This window comes from Anser anser (genome assembly GCF_964211835.1).
Source record: "Anser anser genome assembly, chromosome: 9".
In the NCBI taxonomy this organism is placed as follows: Eukaryota; Metazoa; Chordata; class Aves; order Anseriformes; family Anatidae; genus Anser; species Anser anser.
Genome location: NC_139729.1, coordinates 24,073,662 through 24,098,028, shown reverse-complemented (window position 1 = coordinate 24,098,028; position 24,367 = coordinate 24,073,662). Strand labels below are relative to the sequence as shown.

General features: G+C 41.9%; 3 protein-coding genes and 1 long non-coding RNA gene across 21 annotated transcripts in view; 2 read left to right on the top strand and 2 right to left on the bottom strand.

The window, feature by feature from the left end:
• SEC62 (SEC62 homolog, preprotein translocation factor) overlaps window positions 1-1,964 on the top strand; it is an 18,246-nt gene extending 16,282 nt beyond the window's left edge. Inside the window, exon 8 of the mRNA XM_083847939.1 lies at window positions 376-1,964. Coding sequence (XP_083704065.1) covers window positions 376-845 — 470 coding nt within the window. The 3' untranslated portion in view covers window positions 846-1,964. The remainder of the gene's footprint in view (window positions 1-375) is intronic.
• The window catches only part of LOC310903895, a 12,701-nt gene extending 306 nt beyond the window's left edge, over window positions 1-12,395 (bottom strand). The window contains exons 1-4 of one of the 12 annotated variants that reach the window (XR_014587897.1): window positions 11,724-11,833; window positions 11,047-11,151; window positions 4,523-8,052; window positions 3,400-3,498 (exon numbers count right to left, since the gene is read on the bottom strand). This is a non-coding gene — a long non-coding RNA (uncharacterized lncRNA). The other 11 variants (XR_014587898.1, XR_014587899.1, XR_014587900.1 and 8 more) reach the window with 11 other exon arrangements.
• Window positions 11,735-19,686, top strand: GPR160 (G protein-coupled receptor 160). 3 transcript variants are annotated; one of them, XM_083847941.1, is made up of 2 exons: window positions 11,735-11,817; window positions 13,710-19,686. In XM_083847941.1, exon 2 carries the CDS (start codon window positions 13,764-13,766, stop codon window positions 14,781-14,783), a length of 1,020 nt encoding a protein of 339 aa, XP_083704067.1. In that variant the 5' UTR covers window positions 11,735-11,817; window positions 13,710-13,763; the 3' UTR covers window positions 14,784-19,686. The 3 variants fall into 3 exon arrangements, with proteins under 3 accessions (XP_083704067.1, XP_083704066.1, XP_083704068.1); XM_083847940.1 differs by having other exon boundaries at window positions 11,749-12,293; XM_083847942.1 differs by lacking the exon at window positions 11,735-11,817 and adding an exon at window positions 12,559-12,692.
• PHC3 (polyhomeotic homolog 3) overlaps window positions 15,809-24,367 on the bottom strand; it is a 37,544-nt gene continuing 28,985 nt past the window's right edge. For 4 of the 5 annotated variants that reach the window (XM_083847915.1, XM_083847917.1, XM_083847918.1 and 1 more), the window contains one exon: window positions 15,809-24,367. In XM_083847915.1, coding sequence (XP_083704041.1) covers window positions 24,213-24,367 — 155 coding nt within the window. In that variant the 3' untranslated portion in view covers window positions 15,809-24,212. The other variant, XR_014587891.1, reaches the window with a different exon arrangement.

Here is a 24,367-nt window from a genome sequence, read left to right as displayed (position 1 = left end):
AGCTTGTTCCACCTGTTTGTGCTTCCTCTATTGTGGAGATTTGTTTACTGCCTCAGTTTAAAAACAAAACAAGAAACCAAAAAAAAACATAATGCCAGAACATAAAAACAGATTCAGTAGTGAGAACGGTGTAACCAGGATTTTAAAGCATTAAGAGCTAGATCATAGACAGGATATATGATTATTGGGGGCAAGGAAAAAGGCTTGGTAAGTAAAAGTAAATAAATAAATAATGCCACTGCAGAATGAGAGGATTTTCCCCAGGGTTGCCACTATTGCTGGCTTTGGCTGGCTCTTAGTACTGGATACTTCTTACACCATAGTTGTACATTGTGAATGCTTATAACAACAAAATTTCCCATTTTTTAAATACAGCTCGCTGCATCCTTTTCCTTATTATCTGGCTCATCACTGGAGGAAGGCATCACTTCTGGTTTCTGCCAAATCTTACAGCAGACGTGGGATTCATTGACTCCTTCAGGCCCCTGTACACACATGAATACAAAGGACCAAAAGCAGACTTAAAGAAAGAGGAAAAATCAGAATCCAAAAAGCAACAAAAATATGACAGTGAGGAGAAATCGGACAGTGAGAAGAAAGAAGACGAAGATGGGAAAACAGAAGCAACGAGGAACTCGGGAACGGAAGGCTCGGGAGGCGAGCGGCACTCAGACACTGACAGTGACAGGCGTGAAGATGACAGGTCCCAGCACAGTAGTGGAAATGGAAACGACTTTGAAATGATCACAAAAGAGGAACTTGAACAGCAAACAGATGAAGGGGATTGCGAAGAGGAAGAGGAGGAGGAAGATACCGAAAGTAGGCCTTCACATGAAAAATCATAACTCACTGTGGTTTTGGGACTAAGTATGTGCAAATGGTTGGATTTTCTTTGTTGGCTGATCACCAAAACATAGACCATACAGTAGCATCTTTGTTTGCTGAAATGTACATGTTACCAAACAGTTTTATATCTAGTTCCTTCATTTTTTAACCATTAACTTGATTACTTGGTACTATGTTAATCATTAATATACATTTACAGAAGTTTTATCAATCTGACAAGTTTTCTATTGATTAATAGATTGACCAGATTGTCCTCAAACATTGAAAACATAGCTTTCTGGTACTTGCATAACTGGTCAATTAGTTCCGCTTCTCAAACTTGCTTTTGTAAAACAGGTAAAAGTTGAATGACCAAATCTCAGATTATTCCTAGTTATACTCATTTGATAGCTAGTTAGGTAAAGCCCTTCGTAGCCCACAACTTTCTTGATATTTTTCCTGATTTTATTTCAAAAGATTGTGAAAACTTTCCTAAGAAAACTAGTTTTAGCAGAAGTATTTTGCTGAAAATATAAAAGCTGGTAGCGCTGAATTTGGCTGCAGTGTTCTCTGTTTCTCCAGACTATGTGCCAGCAACTTAGGAAATCCAAACTGGTTTTGTACATCTGGGTCAGAGAAAGATGTCATCTCCAGCAGGTGAAGGAAGCAGCATGGTTTGGAAATGACGGCTGTTTTCTTTCTCCTGTTCCATCATAATAATTAAAAAATGTATTCTGTACATAATTTACAAATAAAGCAAACCATTTACTTTATCTGCTACTTATTATTTAGAGATTTGATCCAGCATTCAGTTTGTATTATTAAAGCCATTTTGTGGTGTATCTATCAGAGAAATGCAAGTCAAGAGGACCTCACAGAATATTTGTGTATGATCAGTAGCTGTTCCACAAGAGCTTTAGTTTTGTGCCAACATTCCATGTATTTGAGTATGAGTAAATTGATCCTTATTAAATGAAAGCAAACAACATAGCTGTATGTATGCCTTAATGTTAAAACTTTCTATTTTCTGGAACTGGAATACTTTTTAAATGGAAGAGGCCGGAGAGTATTCATCTGTTCAGAAATATGGGTAACTCGAAGCTAATATGAAGTGACCATAAATAATTTGTTTATAAATACCTTGAAGTAGTTTGTGCAGTTTCTCTTATGCATCCCTTATTTACTGGATGTTTGAAGGATTTGCTGTATGGTTTGGTTGACTAAGCATTTAAGAAGTTAAAGCTCGGCATCATTCCTCTAGATCACTTCAGCAGTAACTATACATTTGACTGTTTCCTGAATCCATTCAGAGAAGGGTAAGCAAGAAGTTTTAATAACTGACTCAGAGAACTTTTTTTTCTATCCTAAAATGCTTCCCCTTCCTTCTAGCATACGTGTTTTTCAGATGGTGCAGATATATCGACCATAACAGGTACACTGGTACAAAACTCATGGGTACGGTGTCATTTGTCTCTTAAATCTCCTGCATATTCTCTCCATAAAGAAACATAAATTGGACCACTTTTTCATTAATTTAGCAAAAAAAAATCAAAGGATCTACTACCCAAAAAGACAAACTCCTGGACACCACCTGTATGATAGAGCTGATTAAAGTAACAAAGCTTTTCACTCATTTAAGCAGCTATTTTACACTTAGCTCATACAGATGCTAGTTTTCGCTGTGCTTCTATTTCACATCTTTATGTCTAACATTAAGAACAGAACCGTGTTTCTGTGCAAGCATCTTCAGCTAGCTGCCTCTAATTCATGGCTCACCTGGCCTTCACAGCCTGCTTGGGAACTCTTGCTTTTAACCACGCTGGTGGAGAGTTATAAAATCTCCTGTACTGAAGCCATCCTTGCAGTTCATCAGGTTAGATTCTTGCTGATGCCAATAGGAGCTGAAGTAAGGGTGCCTGATCTCTCACATATCTGTCAGAAGCTGACTGCAGACTAGCATTTTGGAGAGCACTACTACACGTTGAACCCCGTAGAATACATACAGGGACAACGTCCAGCAGTGGTTCCCAGTCGGCAGCTGACCTACTGGCAGTTTTTGGAGAAATGAGTTCTGTAGATTTCAGTGCATGTTTCCTCCAAAAAGTGAGAATAGCTCTGTATTTAATGGGTGAGAAAAAGTTGGATGGCCCAAATAATAAAAACTCACTTAGCAATGCTGCCATCTGCTACAAGGCCCTAGGGACAAGCAGCTAGGTTCCAAAATGAAGCGTAAAAAAAATTATATCGTCACCCTAACAAATCTCCAAGCTCACACAGGTGTAGAAATTGAATTAGACTTTACCTCTTTCACTCGGATCTGCTGTGAACAACTCCAAATTATCTGAAGAAGTGGTGTGAAGAAAGACCTTGCTGGAGTGTCCAGTGGTTAAGTAAAGGACTGCAAGACCCATTGCCGTAACCTAGTATTTTCCACAAATATTCCCCAAATACTTCAGAATTATTTTAGACTGAGATAACGAGAGAAGCAATTACAACATGCTAGTAACAGAACTGTGAGCAGACTTGCAGTACCTGACAAACACTTCAAAGACAGAAAATCACAAAGGTACTCACCCAACGTTTGGTTTTTTTATCAGGCCACTTTTACATCAGGTATTTCAAAGTAACTTTCTTCTTACTGGTGTTGACTTAACTTCCAGAGTGCAGGGTAACCTTAGTGGGAACAAGTATAAACACATATATAAGTTAGTGGAGTGTTAAACAAACAACTTTTAAATATTATAGACTGTTAAAGGACTACTACAAGGACTATCAAAATGTCCTTACTGCAATGAAATTTTACAGTGGTCTTACTGATTTTCCTCCTAGTATTTCATATACCCTATACAATTTTCTAATTATTTTTCTTTGCAAGAAAATGTGATTACTCCTAACTTTTTGGGGAATTAAAAAATTACTGGTAAAACACTAATCAGTATTAATGCAAGTCAGTACTTAGTGGAGATACTCCACCCAAGTATGCTCTGGTATGGATACAATAACCTCACCTCACCTTTGGTATTTTTATAATCAGATCTTTCTCTAGCAATTAAGAAATAATTAAAAATTCTTCTTTGACAAAATTGCATTTTTCATTAGCTGTAGGAATGTTGCAGCCCTGGTTGGGATGCTTGTATCTGTGGTAAGTGATTTCCTAATAGCAAAGTACCTTTGTAGCAGATGCTCAGGGGAGCCATTACTTTCATCTGCTGCATATCTGCATAGCTGATTTTTTTTTTAATTATTGAATACATATTTTAAAGAATCCCTACATACTGCTCATTTAGACCTGTTTCAATTTCTGTTTGAAATCAATACTGTGCTTTCGTAGAGCTGCATATAGCACGAGGAAAAGCAGAAAGAAAAATGCAGAATGCTTTAGTTCCTCAATTAATTAATTTATTACATTTTAACCAAGACTTGTCTTCCTTTTGTTATATCAGGAGACAGGCTGACAAGCACCTGGCTTATGTAAACGTTAGATGTTGAATATGTAAACACTAAATGTAGAAGTGTTGAAAAGAGAGTTGCCTGGCTTAGCCCCTCATTTTTCTTCCTGCAACCACCTGCACTTCTCTCAGCACGTAATACGCTGTGGCACTAAGCTGTATGAGCCCCGCACAGCAGCTTTCCAGCTGCTCCGAGGATATAATTCTTCTCTGATACGGTCACAATGACAGCAAAGCAATATTCAAACCTCACAGTTGGCATCAAAAGCACTGGGCAACGGAGGAACACCTTCCAGATACAGCTCTGTTACTGGCAGGAGTTGGACGTCCCCGTCAGGCCCCCTGTTGGATCTGTTGGCAGATGGAGTTCAGGTGAGCTCAGTTTAAGGGTAATTCCTGCTCATCCCCAGGCAGCTGTGCCCTGTCCTTTTCTCCCCTCGTCACTAAGCTGCTTCGCCTTCGCTATCTCTGCACCACCATGCATCTGCTCCAGCCACAAACCTAAGCAATTTCCAAGATAAAATAAACCTAAGTACCACCTGGGAAAAAAAAAAAAAGAAAAAAAGACCACTGTGGGAGAGTGAAGTGTCAGCACCCACCCACTTTCTTCCATGGAGCCACCACAGTGAGGGCAGAGCAGCTCTTCCACCACCGGGTGGGCCTGACTATCACTGCCATCAGCTGGGGTTAAACACAGGGCTTTCAATTAACCCTAATTTGTACCAAGTCCTTTTCATGGACGGACACCAGGCACCTGGGCTTTTTGGGGCCAGCCCTGCTGAAGGAGCTCATCGCCTTGGCTCGAGTTCTGGAAGGCTGTATTCGCTTCGCTTTCTTATGCTTGAGTCTGAATTCTTCATGGGTCACACTGGGATAAATTCAGAGGATATGCACAAATCTGTAACATCACAAACAGAACAGGAGACAGGCTCTGAGATAACGCTTCTGCTCGCACCAAAAGGGAAGGGAACTCCGCAGTACAGGAGGGGCTGCAGCAGGAGATGCTCAGGGACCGCAGGGCCTCACGCTGCTCACGGGCAGCTGCCGCCTTCTGCGCTGCTGTGGGAAGGGAGGGCTGCTGCATCACTTGCTGCTTGGCTGACGTTTCATTCAACTACTTTGCATCTGAGGTGTTTTTGAAAGCAAACCTAGAAAGGTTTGCATCACGCAAGTTTGAACACTTTTTTTTTATTACGCTATTTTTACCAGAAAGTCTTCACCAACCGTTTTCCTGCACACAAAGCAGCTATGGTTATGACGCAACTTCTGAGGAGTTTTAATATAAAATATACCGTTCAGCATTTAGCGTGGAGATTATCAACAGGGTTAGCTTTTCTTTTAAATCAGGCAACTCTTGCTAGGAACTAGTCTGTTCTGTGCAAGGGTCCCCACCTACTTGCCAGCACAGCTACGTGACAGACTTATCAGCTTATAAATACGGGAGAGAGGCCAGTTCTGTTAGGGGCCTTTAGAGAAAGACTGGTGGCACACGGCTGTGTTAAACACGGGTGACCCCCAGCCCACCCCAGAGGATTTCCCAGGGTTGACTGACTTGATTCTCGGCCTCTCTGAAACAATCCCACTCTATAAAATGAGAAGAACACAGCAGATCCTTACCTGCTTTGCCACTGTGCTGTAGTTTGGAGAACACTTAGCTGTAAGAGACAGGACGCTTGCTAACAAACTTTTACAAGTCATACTTAACGGTTGATCAGGACTTATTACAGATTCTGAGCAAGCACTTTAAAAGGAGTTAGAGCTATAAAATGGGCCAAGGCTCTGCTGTTTGCTAAGGCTGCACTGTAGCTTGCCCACTTAGCACATAAGGAGAAAGACAAAACAACCCTATCAGTGTAAATGAACTCACAGTGAGCAGCTGCTGAATGTTTTCAATAGACTTCCTGGTAATGGCTGGTACAATTTCATTAGGGCTTCTCATTTTATTAAATAAAACATTGGATGATTTTATTTGTAGTACAGCAACAGGTGCAGGGAAACAAAAGGCACATTTCCTGATGGTGCCCACAAAGAGTCCATTACTCACTGGCTGACACAGAAGGCATTCGTTTTGCCATGTGTAGTTTTTTATGTGAAAATAATGATCACTCAAAAATAATTGTTTTATGATAAAGGACTTCTGAGAGAAGTTAGAGTTAGCAATTGCACTGTGCAAATGGTTTCAGTGCAAGTTCAAGTAAAGAGAGAGATAATTACTCAGTGGACACCAACCATGCTTTGGATACAGATCAAAATACTCTGTACAGGTGGTGACCATCACTAATCCTCGTAATGTAGAACAGAAACCAAACACAAGAAAGGCTAAGCTCATGATCCTTGAAAGTACTCTGTAGCCAGGATCCAGTGAAGGATGTAAATGACACAGAGTAAGTCCTATAGAAAGGTTTTCTTTTGAAAAAAAAAAAATGCCACTACAACTAAGGCCCTGAAGAAAGCAGATTCACATCTGGACTTCAGCACAGTTCGGTTCCAGCCCGTGAACTTAATCTTAGAGGAGATCTGTTACAGGCTGAATCACAAGGTGTTATTTGTAGCTAAGTTAAAAGCAAAACCAAACACCCTCTGAACCGCATCACGTCCCATAAGCCTATGGAGGATGAGACTAGATGTTCTCTGGCTGAGACCTGAAAGTACATTGTTTTGAAACACGAGTTTCTTGCTAAAACCTTCTTCAATCAGCTCAGAGACACGAGGGAAGGAAAACAGGAAGCAGAACACCGACTGCTTCACCTGAAAGAGGAAGAAGAGTAGGTTATGAAAACCTAGCTTTACAATCTGCTTTGCCCAGAGGCAAAACATCTTGTTTTATTCAGCATACTAGTGAGACAGAGCCACTTATTCTGACACATTCATGCCTTCTGAATAGTGGCAACCTCCACGTAAAGGCAACAACACAGAAAGAACCATCAGTGCTGGCAAAAATGAGCAAAAATTTCTTCTCACCTCTATACCTTAAGTAACAAAGCAATTTGCTACATTTACCTCCCCCCTTACTTCTCCTGAGGTGCAAAAATCAAGGCAAGTAAGAAGGAATGCACATTGTCTGTGCTTTTAAAAGATTCCTGAAAAGCACATGAAAACATCTTGTAAATGGGACCCGGATCAAATATCGTCTTCGTTATAAAATAAGCTGTCCCTTGACATGCATTTCTTAGATAAATATTTTATTAAAATCTTCATAAACACCCTAATGGCCTTTCAGGAACAGCAACTACACAATGCTTGCTCACCAGGCCATTGCAAAACTCAGATTGCTAATCCTGTGCTGACAAGGCATAAGATCTAATAGGGCATTAAACATGCTCTGCTAGGCAACACCCAGCTAAAGGCATGCCCAAGAAAAAGGACACGGGAAAGGCTGCATCACAGCAGCACTCATCTCCACGTACAAATGCACTCTGGAGATGACATTCTGCACCCACCTGGTCTCCTGCCAGCTCTGCTCATGGCTGTTATGTCCACTCACCACCAAATTAAGCCACAGCCCAAACCTCTGCTGCTCAGGACACTGATTTTTTCATAATAATTTCTCCAGGAGTTCACTCCACAGTCTGTAGCTCTGCCCATGTGACATCAAAATGCATAAGTACACGTGTGATTCCCCCGTCTTGCTCCCACATGGCTGGGGGAATCCCCCATATCAACATGAGATTTCTTGAACTCACAAGGATGAGATGTAAATTTATTCCTTCTGCTCACTTGAATGAAGGGGCAGTTGGCAACTAGCTTCTGCAGCACAACAAGGCCCGGACAGGAAGATCTGGGGGAAAAAAAAACAAGATTCAGGGCTCACTACCCAGGAACCATAACCTAAGTTCCTTCACACAATGGCAAAGAAGTCCTATTTGTTATCAATGCCTATTGAAGTCCTATTTGTTATTGTCTCGAAGAAGGAAGGACGCATCTACCCGAGTTTCTTACAGGTGCAGGGGACACAGAACCACAACGTGATTTGAAAAATGCACGGAGAAGCTGTTGCAAGAGCTTTGCTGTATCACTTCAAGCACCCACCTGCTGGGACAGGCAGTCTTTGGTCCTTCACACACAGGTGCCTGTATGCAAATACGCATTCATTTCTCAAACCTTTCTACAGCCGCACAGGCACATAAACGCAGCCACCTCGATCAAGCAGGATGGCTCAAGCCATTACTTAAGAGCAGAGTATTTGTCAAATACCTGCACATTTTCCTGCAAAGCTGCAAACTGAGCAGACACTAAAGAAGAGCCTGACCTTACTCAACACTGAGCGCGGGCAGCTCCTAACACAATGAGAAGGAGCTGCCAACGCAAAGCAACGTGTTTGATTTTGAGGTCTTCCCTCCTTTCATTATTTTATGTTTGAAAAACAGGAAGATGAGATGTAGCATTCCGGAGCAGAAAACAATCACTTGAGAGTAATCAGTGAGCAACAAACAAGCTTTCAAACAAGCACCGCAGTGGGTCTTGGAAGAGGGAAAGGGAAGCTAAGTAGTAGTTCCAACATTAACTCGGGGATGTTGGACACGTAAGATTATCCCAAAATACAGTGCATGCAGAAGTGGCTTCCGATCCCTTCTTCCTCTGTTTGAGCTGACAAAAGAAAATTTGATTGCAAGAGCCTACGCAACTTGCCCCTGTGGGACACGCAGAGGAGCCTACCCAGAAAGCTAACCAAGCATGGAGCTGACATGCTGGGCTGCGCACTCTGGAGGTCACGCACACATTAAGATCTTTATCAGCAGAAAGAAATGCTTAAACCGTCCCCTTCCCTTCCTGGTTGCTCGTTTCCACCATCCGGGTATCCTCCCACATAGGCCAGAACAGTAGTTTCTGCAGTCAGAAAGAAAGTAGTGATCAGAAACAAAAATATCAGAAAGGCTCCAGCCCATCATTTTACTAGCCAGCACCGGAAAAATCACTTTTTCTGATTTACTTTGGTTAGAACTAAGAAGAGAATAAACTATTACCGAGGGCATTGCCAGTCAGATACTGGTGAATGGGACCACACAGCAGACTGGGTGCTCCGATGGTGAAATACCCATTCTAGGTGTAAACATTTTCTTGTTGCGTTGCAATCTGTGTAACAGTCCCAATAACTGCTATTTGGATAAGTAAATATTGCCAATGTGAATGCTGCTCAAGATTAGTTTAATTTCTGGGAAAAAAAAAAAAGTTATTGTTTCTTTGTGGAAAAACAAGATGATTGATATCGTAGTCTGAAAAAAAAATAAAAAATGAGAGCTTATTTAAACAGTGAGAGGAAACAGGGAAGACAAAAATTAGCACCCTACCAACACTTGAATTTAATTCCAGAGTACCAGAGTTAATTGCTTTTAGAAGAGATATTACCAGCCAGCCTGATACTTTTGTACATACAGATCAAACATGGATAGATCCATCACTGATTTTCTATTTAGCCTTCAAGAAAGACAAAAAATATGTTTCCCTCCCAATGGGCACTAGACATGCTAAGAATACGGCTGCTCCACGCTCAGAGACTTAAGTTTACACCCAATAAAAGACTAAGTTAAATTGAGTAAGTTAAATCCAAAAAGCTCCCAAAGATTTCTCTCTCCTAAGCCTGATTAGGTCACAGAAATTATGTGTTCTGCCTACCTTTCGGAGGTGGCCCAACCCGCAGGAATCATCTAACAGATGCCATTTACTCCTGCCAGCACCTAGTTTTTGAGAAAGGCTGGATGGACACTATCTCTTCCCAGATCTCCCAGTGACTCACACTAGCACCTCCTGCTCAGTGAGCGAGCCTGGACAAGCACCTGGCACGGCCAACTTGCTGCCTTGGGGGCAGAGGAGTGGCAGCGCCGGGCTCCGGGCTCCATTCTGCACACACAGGACGGGTGCTGCAGCATTGAGCTCACAGGCTTCCACGCCTCTCCTTAGATTTATCTCTGAATTACCAAACACATAATGGGGGAAAAAAAAAATGCCATAGAATGACAGCTATATTGCATACATGCAGCCAACAGAAAGCCATAGCCAACAGGAAACCACTTCCAATTAACTCAAGAAGCAACGCTCAGGACTCTCAGCGAGCCACACCAGCAGCAGGATGTGCTCTTATCCTACATTTGTTGCTAGATGGGAAATAAAACAACAAATGGAAAACTAAATTAGTAGGCTGATCTGGAGGAGGAGAAAATTCTATTCTGTGCATTTTTAAACTCTATTAAGTAGATTGCTACAGGATGTCCAAGCCAAAAGGCCAACCCATTTAGAAGGTTTTATGTTGTACTTGCAGGATTATCCACTTGAATTCACCATTATCTTAAAACAAACAATGGCTATTTCCTAACCTGCTTCCAAACTTTTCTTAATTGCTAAAAGTCTCAGAGAAGGACAGCGCTGGGAGAGCCATTTGCAAAAAGATCTTTTTGCCAAGATGATGTCCACAGTGAAATATTCCTTAGTATTTTCTATATAATCCTTTAACTGTATTATGTGGAGAAAGTTCCTGTATGTAAAATGATATACCTACAGTACTGAGGGATTGCAGAATCTTGCGTTGCATTTCAAAACCAGGAGTGTTTTATAAAACCATTAAATGATGTAGAAAAAGCGAATCATTGCACTATTGGTCAAATTCTCCAACATTTAAGTTTACCCTACGGTCCCATCAAAGAGCAGAGACACGGCAAGAAGGCAACGTGCCCCGCGCTTGGGGGCACGCTGTGTTTGGTGCGGGAAGGGGAAGGTGCCCGTGGAAGCCCACGGACGTGGGGCACTTGGGGAGCCGCCACGGCCCGGAGAAACCCACCGGCTGCTCCACGCGGGGCACCGCCGACGGGCCGGGAGATGCCTGGTGGGGCCAGGTGGCATCCCGCATCCCTGAAAGCACCGAGGGCTCTTCCAGCTGCGAGACCTGGAAAGAAACAGAAGAAATTAAATTTCTGAAAGCCCGCTTGGTCCTTTCGGTGCCGTCTTTGGGAAGGGACCTTTTGGGAAGGGGATCTGTTGGGAAGGGACCTGCTGGGACGGGACCTCCGTACACACTGCTGTTGCCCACCCGAGCGGGCAGCCACACAGGGCCCCCGGGGCGAGGCTCTGCCACCCGGGGCCGTGCCCGTCGCCCTCCCGGTGGCACGGCCGCAGCCCCCCGGCCATGTCCCGGCCCTGTCCCGGCTCTGTACACGGAGCCGGGCCCTCTCCGCCATCCCGTCTCCATTCGCAGCCCCGCTCCCCCCTCACCGCCCGGGAGCGCCGCGCTCACCGCCGGCTCCTCTCACAGGGCCCCGCCTCGCCTCAGCCGGGCCCGGCCCCAGGCTCCTTCCTCGCCCGGCCCTTCCCCACCCTCCCCGGCTCTCCCTCCTCACGCGGCCCTTCCTCGCCCGGCCCTTCCCCACCCTCCCCGGCTCTCCCTCCTCACGCGGCCCTTCCTCGCCCGGCCCTTCCCCACCCTCGCCGGTTCTCCCTCCCCGCCCGGCCCTTCCCCACCCTGGCGGTGGTTAGGGGCGGAGATGGCCGCCGGCTGAGGAGGCGGCGGCGGGGCTGCGGCAGCCGGGCACGTCCCGGGACCGGTAGGCGGCAGGTGGGCTTCCTCGGTGGGCAAGGGCCGGGCGGGACCCCCCCCCCGGGACCCCCGGCCCCGGCTTCCCCTCAGAGGCGCCTCCCTCAGCCGCGGCGACCCCGCGGGGTAGAGCCCCGTGAGGCGGGGAGCAGCGGCGTGTGCTGTGTGTGCCCTGCGAGCAGCTCCCTCGGCAGTGCCGGCAGGAGGGTGCCGGGGACAGCGCCAGGAAGAAGGAGAGAAGTCCTTTCCGAGCTCCGGGGATGAGCGGATTTTGGGGGACGCGTTGTTAACACCCCCGCTGCTCAGCCCGGGTCCCCCCCGACCCGCTGACGAGGGGATTGAGGCCGCCGCGGCTCTGCGCGCAGGTTTCTCCTCCCCGCGACCACGAAGAGCAGATGCACAGGGCAGATGGCTGGTGTAAATTGTTCCGTAACGCGTACTCGGCTTCGGAGGACGGGCTGTACCTGTGCAGAATAACAACGAAGCTTCACGCCCAGGTAGGCTGCTAGCAGGGCGCAGCGGTGGAGACGTGCTGCCGAGTGCCTTCACTTGCTCGTCTTGTTTGGCTTTTCAGGAGACACCTGGCTCAGCTGCTCACCAGCTCTGGCAAACCGGTAGTAAAATGTTGGTGTCGATTTAAACGTGAGCGAATGGTGGCTCACAGGGATGCTGCGAGGCTGCCTGCAGCTGCCCCGGTCTCTTCGCTGCTGTTGCTGGGTGTGCGGACGCCGTTCCTCACCCTCCGGTTCAGCAGCTGTCAGTTAGAGGTGTAGCTCTGCCATCGGCCTGGACAGCTTGCTGATCCCTTACTGAGACCGTTAAAGGTTTAAAAACAACAAAAATAACAACCTGTAGAAAAGGCCTGAAGTGCTTCCTAGCAGCGGGCTTCAGCACAGGTGACCTGCACTATGTGCCATTTCAGACTAAGGTTGCAGACAGGCTTTAAACTTTCCTCACATCCACTTCTCTCCAAGCAAAAACCAGAAGTATTAGGCACCCGCGTTGCCTAAAAGGAGGGGAAGGGCAAAATAAGCAAAGTAGCAATTACCAGTTTTGCAGAATAGCAGAGTTAAAAGTGGGAAAACATTTAATGCTTCGCTTTCATCTGTGGTTCTAAGGAGACGTGCTGTGAAAAATTCTGGTATCGCTGTCCTGTTCCCTTAGAGAAGAAAGCATGGAGAGCTTTTTCTGATATGTTGTGTTGATGTGCATGAAGCCATTCCGTGTTCATTTTTCTTAGGAATTATCGCATGGGAAGACATTGTAAGGAAAGTTATAACAAGTCCAAGGGGAAAAACAGCAATTCTGAGGTGCCTATTGCTGTATAACTTATATTACTAAAGGATGAAAAAGAACCCCAATCAATTAATGAAGCGTGTTTATTTTGGTTGCCAGATTTTAGCAACTAAACAGGATGAGTTGTTTTGATGTCTTGTCTGCTTTCGGGATATTTCTGCGGTCTCAATTCCATACAGATTCTATGAGCATAACAAACTGTGAGGCCATAACGTAACATGTCCTGCCGGTTGCACCATTTCTGTCCGATGTGGTTATCTAATTTCTTAAAAATATGTAGTGGCGCTGAACCACCTACCTGCCTGCCCAGCTGGACAGAAAGACCTCCATGCTTTCTAAAGGGAAGAAGCACAGTCAACCTTATTTCTGAAACCTTCCCTTAGGAAAGTAGATAGAAAAGTAACTTAAGTCTACGTTGACCTTTTAACTCTCAAAAGAGTATACTTAGAAGAACATAAAATGTAGGTGTTCCTTGTTTTATTGAAGCTTTTAACCTTAATTAAGGAGCCTGGAAAATTCAGATGTAGATTTGGTAGTTGCTATGATAGGGAATAATGTATAGGTAAAACTACACCAGAAATAAATCCCTACAACCTTTTTTTTTTTTTCCTTTTCAGACATGAAGCACGGTGCCCTCTGATGTTTATTTTGCTGGCTCTTACTGTTGGAGGATGGCTGCTCTATTCTGTGAAAATTGTTCTGGTCAGTACCACTACCCGCAGGTCCACCAGCCTTTTGAGATCAGCTGCATGCTGCTTCTGATTATGCTTGGAAAAGTGTCCCTTGATTTCTTCATGTTGCAAGTTAAGCAAAAAAATGTGAAAGTTAGTTTTATGGGATACTTCTGTGTTTCTTTGGCACTTCTTGATTTCATCCTGCTGATCAATATAGCTGTCATTTTCTATTTTGAAGACTTTGCGCTCTGGGGTTTAAGATTTACAAAGTACCACATCTGCCTCTTCACGCAGATAATTTCTCTTACTTACGGTATTTTGCATTACCCAGTATGTCTCGTGGCTGGTCTGGATTATTACATGACTATAGCCCAAACCTCTCAATCTCCTAGACGAGGCCAAAGACTATTTTATGTACTTGTTGTGATTTTTATATGGATTTCAGGTTTTTTTTGTATTCTGAAAGTTCCTGCTATCTACGAAGAACTAGAAATTCGGAACCATTTTTCTCCTTATCAGTGTCCTCTCTATGTCAGCGTGCAGAGCTACGCCGTCTCGTTTGCCATGCTGCTTCTCATAGGCATGGCTTTCATGGTTTCTCGGAAGGAAGTTATAACCATGATACTGTCTGTCAGGGTGGTTTCTTTTGCCACTCAGCCTGTTCTGATGTTCTCGTACGCGTCTAACAACAACGGCACTTGCTTTAAGTGGCAACTTCTGACCAGACTCCTCGTCTGTTTCCTTGGCACTTGGGCACCTTTTGTGCTTCTTCAGTTTATCATTTTGTTTCTTGGTGCTCGGATTCCGGCCTACATGGAGATGAATGTCCCCTGGCTGTACTTCATCAACAGCTTTCTCATTGCAGTAGCGTACTGGTGTCGATGTCACGATGTCGAATTGACAGAGGAGATGTGGTCTACAGACCCATTTGTTAGCTGGAAATTCTGCTTTATGCCATTTAACAATGAAAACACAGAGCCAGCTGAAAAGCCGGGCACAGTAATTGTGATCTGTTAACGAGCTGCTGACTGAAAAGACTGCAAGTAAGTGCTGTGTGGCAGAAGCGCGTACTTGGATGCTCTGTGAGAGTGTCCTTACAGATAATACAAAGAAGCATCTCCAGAGCTACAACCCATGGAAAAGAATCCAACATTCACAAGGATAGTAACAAATATCGCACCAGGATGCGGGCACTGCATGCTTCTACACTAGGCTTTACTGCCGGTCCAAAGAGGTTAAAGTATGGGTTTTATAGAAGACCAATACTTCCAAAAAACACGTTTTCAGTTAAGCCTTATGTTTTTACTAGAATGTTACACTTGTTTTAAATGGAATGATCTCAGGTTTTATAGAATAAAATGCAATAAAGTATTTTTCTAAGCTGGAGCCCTTTTATCAGTTAGATACGAGTAAGCTACTGTCATGTTCAAACAACTGTGATTTTTTGAAGTCTATCTTCTTGTTAAAGTAACTTTTTGTCAGTTTAACTTAAATTAAGGCTTTTTTGTATATTTAATGAGGAATAAATTGTTTTAGTTAAAGCTATACCTCCTACAGAAATACAAGCTTTGTTTACAAACAATATTGCAAGATGTGTAACTTTCACAACTACAGGAAAGGTGATGTTTCATTATTTCTTTGCTACTGCTTCTCTGATGTATATATGCATATTAAAAATTATTCGTCTACAAACAGAGCAGTAAGAGCTTTAATGCAGAACAAATACAAATATGCTTACTATGAACAGTTCAGCTAGACTCCCTCAACTAAGCAGACATGTATCCTCTTACAAGGTTTCTTGATACACGTAAGTACATGCCAGGGGTTAAAGAACAGGTTAAAGTAGAATAGAATTTATTTTGCAGCCAAGATTACTCTGATATTAAAGTAGTTATACTTGCTGAAGCAGGTCTACTTCAGTAGGGGAAAAATTATTCAGACTTCTAGCAAAAGCATTTCCTTAGTTTTCAAGTTCTTACAGTTCAATGAAGATTAAACTCTTGGTTGAATTTTGCAGGAGATAAACGTGATACACAACCAAAGCAGACAAATGGAAGTAGCATTTATTTCTGAAGCACTGAACTCACAGTACAATATTATATTGAAATAGAAACTATAGAAGTAAATGACGCTGCAGGTTGGTTGGTTAATCATTCACTCAGACCCACAGGGAACAATGATATCACACAAGAATACTCATTAAGAAAAATCTGCAGGTAACAAAAGGTGCAATTACAAGCAAGTTTAAGCAGCATAGTATAAGGTGCTTTGTTTCAGCATTTGTATAATCAATTTATCCATTAACAGACAGATTAAAGTAATCTCACTTCTACGGATTCATAACAAATGAGAGAATCTAAAATTCATTCACATGCTAGTTGGTAATAGGAAAGTGCTTTTTAAAAAAAATGATTCACAAAGTGAAGATCATATTTTTACATATTCACTGTGCTCTTCAACTGTAAAATTTAATTTTTGGGTTACCATTTACAATACTATATATCAATTATAGACATACGTTTTAATTGCAGAATTTCGTGATACATGTGCTAAAATTTCTTATAAAAGAATATTCCAGTATATCACTCCATGATAAGAATTTACAATCACATACCATATATTAATCTTACATTTCTGCAATATATCAAAGTCCAATTATTCTGATTTATTACTTCACCCCACATAATGCTTCTTTGACCCACAGTGGGTGGTAACATTTCTTTGAGGTTTCAGTGACAACGTTTCAGAAATGAAACCAAAAGGACAGCGTTGTTACAGCAGCAGAAAATGGTTTCTGGAAAATCTGTTAAAAAGGCCATCAAAATGACAGTAAAGGATCAACAACTGAATTTTAAAAGTAGTGTAATTAGAGGCAGCAATGTTTAGCAACATAGTTTGAAGTGTTTGGCACCACAAATTGTTTCATCCTTTATGCTGGATACCGTATTGAAGGAAATTCTATTTCCACATTGAAAGTAGGAAAGCATGTATAACGTTAACCTTGAAAAATGACCTTAAGCAATCACTCCCTGCACCTAGTTTCCAATTGCTGTTACTTAGTGCTTGAGATGCTATAGGACAAAATATGTCTAACCGTATTTTTGGACACAGCATTTCCTCAGGTTATATATAGACTGGACACCCACTGAAATGGGATTGACAAAATATTTACAAAACCTAATTCCATTTAAAAACCAGCAAGTATCTCAGACAGCAATGCACCAGGCATTTCAGAAGATCATGAAATAACTAATCCATACAGATTTGGCAGGCAAGGGAAAATATCTAATTTTAAATTCACTTAACATCAGATGAAGCCTTATTTTCAAGAACACACAATTCAGATGCTTCTTTTGGTGTGGTTAGTCTCACCCTTCTGATTCACAGATGTACCCAGAACTGGAACTGCAAGAAGTTGGGTAAGGTACAGATGTATTTATCGCTGTGGTTCAGATTCTCAACCTGTAATTAAAGTTTACCCATCCCCATCTGTTCCGACACAGCAGAATTCCCATAGTTGCTGCACTGCTTCTAAAGACATTTTAAGTTTTTAAAATTGTAATTTTACAGGGAAGCCACAACATGCAGGCAAATCAAATATTAATATACTGATGTCACATCCCTGTGTTACAATCAAACTCTTTCTTTCATACTTTTTGGGAAAAAGCGTCAAAAAGGATCAACCTGTAGGCGGTCATTACAGCCACCACGTAGGTAGTAGCAGCACTACAGGTCTCAACATAGCATCCAACTGTGGCATCTTAGCCTACTGATGTGTAACTATTTTAAAATACATTAATAGTAGCTCATTTTAAGCCCATTTTTATCCTTAACTTTTAATGAAGGGAGATATCTGATCCAGTTGTGATCTTCATTCTATTATCCTCCTAACAGACTTTTCCTCTCTTCGTGCATTTTCTTTTATCTGGTGCTTCTGGGAAATCGTAACACTGAGCCTTGAGCACAGCAATAAAACCATAAACCATTATTTTGTAAAACAGGATTACAGTTTCACTGCAAGACTGAAAGAGGAGAAACTATGTTAGGAAGGTAGCAATATCTGAAATAATCCAAACTACAGACAATCACTAACCTTTAGGTTACACTACTTGTGCTGTGCCAGTAACTAATGACCTTATACCATGCAAACATTTTACAGTCCTTTAATTCTTATAGAATTATAGAATATTAGTGGTAACAGTGGTGAAAGTATTAACCCTTTATGAGAAACTTCTGTACTTTTCTTGAAACAAAATCCCTTAAAAATCAACATTGAATTTAGTGAGCTATTCTATGTGTTTTCAACCCTAAGTGAAAGTATTTGGCACTCATTAATAAAACCTTTCTTCTTACACACATCTTTCCCGATCAGTACTGGTTTGCTAAAACTACAGCACAAAGAATTCTTAAAGGGAAGCTGGCTCTGCAGAACATTTCATTGTTCTTTCAACCATCTACTTTCCAAATAGAGGACGTAACGTCCCAGCTGCCAAAACACTGAGCAGGTAGTACAGGACAACCCAAGTCTTCCCGCATGTTGACCAGAGCCACAAAGCAGATGTGTGCCATAAATCAATTCTATTTGTGCTTCTAGCTTAATCCCACCGTCAGCGAGGGCACCTTTATTTGGTACCTACGATCCATACTATAAGCCTTGCAACAGCCCTATGTAAAAATAGTGCTTTTACACATCATTAAAAATACTTCTTAAATGTTATGTATTGCATTCAAAGCAATATCATTATTCTATGAATGTACATTTGTGCTCGAATTATAATTCCTTCTAGATGGAAACATCTCTTCAGATCACATTTTTCTAGATCCTTACTTGTAAAACAATCATTTTGTATAATTTAGCAGGAAGTTAATACAAGCTGGAAGTTTAAAATTTTTAACTTGAAATCTGCTCACAACACTGACTTCCAGAACCGTGTTAGATCAACAGCAACAAAAGCCAGACCATAAGCTTGCTACATATCTTCCATTACAAGCCTGTTCACACCTTTGAATTTTTTTTCCCTTCTTCTCAGCTATGAGAGACCAGTAAATAATAAGTACAACCTCCACGTGAATAAGCAGGTGTGTATGAGTTACAACACAGAGGCTGCACAAGCCTATGTAGCAGCTTAGAACGGGGGCCTTGAATACCTGTGGAAGTGCTGACCATACCACCCAGGAGACGAGCACGACACAAAATGCTCCGGCCACCACAGCTGAGACCCAACAGGGCAAAAAGCACCAAATGTGCTAAATCCATATGGAGAAGAAATGGCACGTGATAGAGCGCCTCCACAGTTACGCAGAAGGTAGAAGTAAATCAGCCCAATTCATATGGATCAAGGTAACGTGTCCGACCTGCTTTTGCATTCGATCTATGTCCCAGTCTCTGATTATAGCTCTTGGACTACATTAGGGACAGTTTTTGAAAGAGAAATTGGACATAGCATCTACACTGCAGGCACTTGTCTATATCATAATTACCTTTTTTTTTTTTTTTAATGTTGCTATTTTCAAAGCCATCCAGTGGATTTAGCTACATAGAACCCATAGAACCTAACTAAATTCTCATTACCAAAGGCAAATTCCTTTAAAAAGAACTTAATTGAGACTTAGCTTAAGTGAACTAAGCATTAAATGATTTTAAATTGCTTTCTCATCATAATACTTCCTGTCTGAAACTACAGTTAATTGTGCAAGAGTGACTAAAAAATGTATTCACTACGAGCCATTATTAACACTTTACATTGAAATAATGCATTTTTAGCTCCGTTAATCCCTATTCCACTCAGCATTCAACAGAAGCTGTGTACTTGCAACAAAACACATTGACTTGTTAGTTTCTCTCCATCTCTAAGTTTGGTGAAAGTTCAAAAAAAAAAGAGAAAAGTATCCCAAACAGATTCTTTTGTAGAGTCATTATCTGTAGCCTAGAACAACTGATGAGTACAAGTCTGGTTAGACAACTATGTATCCAAATATATGCTAACGGAAAATCTCTGTGCCATATTGGTAAGAGAAAATAACTCTGCAAGCTTTAATATAAATGCTTAATTTTAACATGAATAGCCTCAATGCCATCAGGAGAACTACTCGTGCTACAAATTATGTGGATGCCTAATTACTTGCAAAACGAGGACTCACCGCACAGCTGTCACTGAGTTCTTTGATCAGCTTGAGTTATATATCTGTCAATGAATAAGAAATTTCTTACGCTATTAAGCTGTTTCTGCATTGATATTGTGATGAGAGCAGCCTGAAATAGGCAGCACTATTGCTAGTGAGACACCAGCTAGCAGAGTCTCACTACATAAACTTCTATTCAAACTACAGTTAAAAAATGGCTTTACACCTGAAAATTTCCTTACAGCTAAGATCAAGATAAGGAAGTGATCCAAAAGCTATTGTAAACCTGCTCAAATACTTTCACACATTTCTTTTCTCCTGCTGCCACGTCTACAGTTGTGACGGACTCCATCTGCTCTACTCAAAAGGCTGGATTCTCACCTGTGATTTGTCAAGAAGCTAGAAGAAAAAATTGCTTTCACAGGAGAGAAATGAGGAAATGAATACTTGCAGGACATAAACCTGAGGTATCATATCGACCCAAGAACAGGAAAAGTTTTACCCTCTATCATTTCTGGCAAATAAAATAATAATAAAAAAAAGATTAATGGGTGTAATGGATTTACAATTTAGCCTCTTTAAAACCCCACAAACATTGGGGTGATCCAAGCCAACTGAGTTTAACTTGACGAGATGGCTATTTTTTACTTTCTGTATAAACGAGGTGGTAAAGTCTTACAAATATGCCAAATGTGAGGCATGGGGTGGCTGAGAGAAGTCAGCAGTCCTTCGACAAGGCTTGATTTTGAACAAGTGGCCTAGCTTCCTTGCTGCTCCTACGGCAAAGCATGGGCACTCAGTGGTAACAGCCAGATCATTTAGGGGAATATAATTACGCACCCATTTTGACCATTCAGGGGCATTTCTTTAAAATGCAAATAAACTCTGGAGCTGAGACAAGTGTAATAGTTACATATCTCTGTTGGAAGAAATCTCAACAGTCCCATTAAGCCCAGTGCTCTGTGAGAGGATGCCCTGAGCTAATGGTGCACTTTGCCTTCAGGAGTAAGGTAGGATAGAAGCCAGTGGAGAAAAAGGAAGGGAAAAAGCCACCTAACATGTCCCTTTTAAGCTAAGATCCTACAGTGTCCTGCCTTCCTTTCTACAGGAATTGAAATCTTGCAGGGATTACTGAGATACAGCCCACAGCAGCAGCAAGCTGAATGCAGAATACAAAATCCCATGAAACAAATCTAAAGGAAAGGATTTCTGGTAGACGCATCCAGTGGGAGCAACTGTTAAAAAAATTAACATCAATTAAAATCAGCAAGACTTCCTCTTTTCAAAGAGGGTCTGGCTTAATCTGTGAGGAGAGCCATGGGAAATAGCATAAACCTGGGAAAACCTCACTGACCTGAATCAAAGCAGAAATGACCGGTATGCAAAACTGTTCTGGAGGAATATTGTTCCAAGTATTATGAATCTTTTTTGAGTAAATTCAAAAGCTTCTGCAATAGACTTTAGCTACGCTTGAAAGTTAATGACAAAACAGTTGAAGAAGAAAAAACTTTCACCAAGCGTAAGGCCCACATTCTTAGTTGCTGGATTCGTGAATATTTAAAGCATAACTCACTATCTGCGGCTCTTCCAAAACCACAGAAAATGTAGTGTACCAGAAGAACCAGAGCAGACATGACAAATGCACGTCTACTCTGCGCTCCTGGCATCTGTCAGTGATTAGTCAGAGCTGTGTATAAACACTAGCCATAGAGGTTCTCCTGAAAGCTGTCTCGTAAAACAAAATGAAAACAACCGTGAAATTCTCATGCACGTAACATTGATTAACTGCAGGTCTAAATAGGACTCACAACATCAGCCCACGTTTCTAAATATGCCTTAAGCCATTATCAATTCACATGTAAGTACACCTACTTTTTACATTGCCAAAGAACAGTACAATCAGAAAACAGGTTAAAAGTTAGCCGGTGAAATTTTTGTATAAAAATAATAAAACTTTAAGACAAAAGCCAAAGGATAAATATCTAAGATATCTTTAGTCTTCAATTAGCTCATCAAAACAGAACATACTCTTTAGAACATATGTTACAGATATACTACACGGGGTATCTTACAGAAATGCTACAGATAGGAACCTGTCTTCATCATTTGAGTATCTTTCAAATGAACATTGCCAAACATCGAACCTTCAGTTAAGTTTATTTGACAACAGTAACTGAAGACAGAAAAAAAAAAAATAAAAAAAAATTAGAAAGTGCTTAGCAACTTCCCTCCAAAATAAACCCAGACATCAATTAATTCTTAAAAGCCTTTGGTGCCATTCGGATTAGGGCTCTCACCACTTACTAGCACGTAACAGCAATGGGTTGTCCTAACTTGGAGTTTTCAGTGGTTGATAAAAATATTAGTAACATCTGCTATTAGAAAGCTCAAGCAGTTGTAATTAAAAGCAATGGTTCTAATGTTGATCTCTAGAAGATAATGGTAGAAGGTCTCTTAATAGAAAGAACACAATAGTCTAATTAAAGGAAAATGAAGCGCAACTTTTTCTGTAATCTCAACCAACTCTTTAAGGTCAGTTAAATAATATACATATTATTCTACCTGTCATAACCCTTCCCTTCAGCCAGTGTATGTGCATCGACTTCTTTTGACCTAGTTCAGCAGTTCTCAAACTTTAGATCAGTTCCTCTTCTTTTTCGGGATACTTTTGGGTCTCCCTGAATATTTCCCTACACAATCATATATTATGCATTAATTTGCATAAAATACAAAATACATTATTTGTAGACACACACATTTAATTCAAATATACACAGCAACTATCAGCTCACGTGCCCTTCTTTCCGTACACGAGAGCTTGGAGATCTAGGCCTGTCCGTAAGGGGAGAGGAGCTGCAAAGGGAAGGAACAGAAGGTACAAAATACATCCACGAACGTCCAAACACATGATGGGGAAGCAAAGATCGAGAAGGTGCTGCTGCCTCAGAGCCCAGGTAGCTTCTGAGGGTGTCAGTAAGTGGGGAAACATATTTATTCTGCACAGAGCGTGAAAGAGTAACCACCGAGGGAAACTCTAATCCCGCTGCCTGAGTCTGCAGCATCCAAGCCAAAATCTCCTGCCAGAGGCACAAAGCAGGGCCCCCAGAGATTTCTGCCAGAGCTGCCTAGCAGGGGCGCTCCTCCTGCTCACCTACAGCTCCAGGCTCCTTCCACTGCTGCGGCAGCTGCTCCTGCACCGAGCTCTGCAGGGACCTCACTGGGCTCCTTCCTCGGACTACTGCAAGCCCAGCTCACACTAGCCAGCGGACAAAATACGGTTCTTGGAAGCTTCCAGTGAGGCAATGGGAATGCACTATAGGGAAAGACAAGTTAGAAAAGGAAGTGGTAAGAGGAAAAAGAGGGTCTGAGCTATGCTACCCCTTCTCTTTACCTCCAGTCTTTAGGGTACACTTCTCTCAACATGAGCTTGTTCTGGCTGCAGTTTTCAACCCCTCACGCCTAGGCATTTAGGAGCCTGAACCCTGAATGTGCTCACACTTTCTCAGGATCCATTCTGAATCCTCATTTGAGAACTGCTGGTCTAGTTTAACTAGCAGCACGCAAAACTGGAAACCTAACAACTTAATGCCCTCTTAGTGCATAGCAGCATACAAAGAGTAAAGTAACTTATGTGCTTCAGTTACCACTGGCAAAAATGTCATGCCATTGCATTTCAGTAGCCTGATAATGAGGACTTTGATGAGATGCCTACATGGCTTAAAGTATTTCCAGACTTAAAGAACATACTACAGCAGCAGAGATGAGAGTAAGCCTACACAAGGAAAACAGGCTGCCAACCTACCCCATACAAACAATTTGCTCCAGACTAAAAGAAACTCAGAGAGCACAACTAAATGCATAGCATTTTACTGTTTTCAGTGCTTCCACAGGGCCTGTGGACACTTCTGTGAATTCAGTCCAAAAACTGCTGTATGTGGGAAAAGTCATCTTTCAGAATACAGTAACACAGTCTAAATGGTGTTCAGATTAGGGGGGGTGCTGGGGTGTTAATCTTAAAATTACAAGATAAAGTAGATATTGGGGAATATTTAAACTACCATAGCATATTTCAACTTCATGTTTTTCCATGAGCTCCCACTTTAAGTCAAAGTATTATTCAGGCTTTACCATGAACTTTTAAATTGCTGGAAACTACAGAGGACTACATGGTATAATCAGAGGAATACTTTTAAGTCTATGTGGGAAAAACTCCATATATTTAACAAAACATCACAGTAACACTCATGCCATGGTGAAGATGTTGGCATATTACTGCTGGTTTTGTCACAGAGAAACTGTTGTTTAAACCTTCGTGTTCATGCCCTATGATTCTTTCAATGAATTGATACGTGCACAGATTTTTAACGCAGGTCCAAGCTTTATATTCATTGCACTCATAAGGTGATCCTCCTTCAACAAGAGGAGAGCTTGTCCATCAATTTCTTGTGCTCTAAATTCATCTGCAATATCTTGACAAC

What these genes read in the sequence shown, in the direction of transcription:
- GPR160 (XM_083847941.1), top strand. Translation starts at nt 13,764, where the DNA reads ATGGCTGCTCTATTCTGTGAAAATTGTTCTGGTCAGTACCACTACCCG.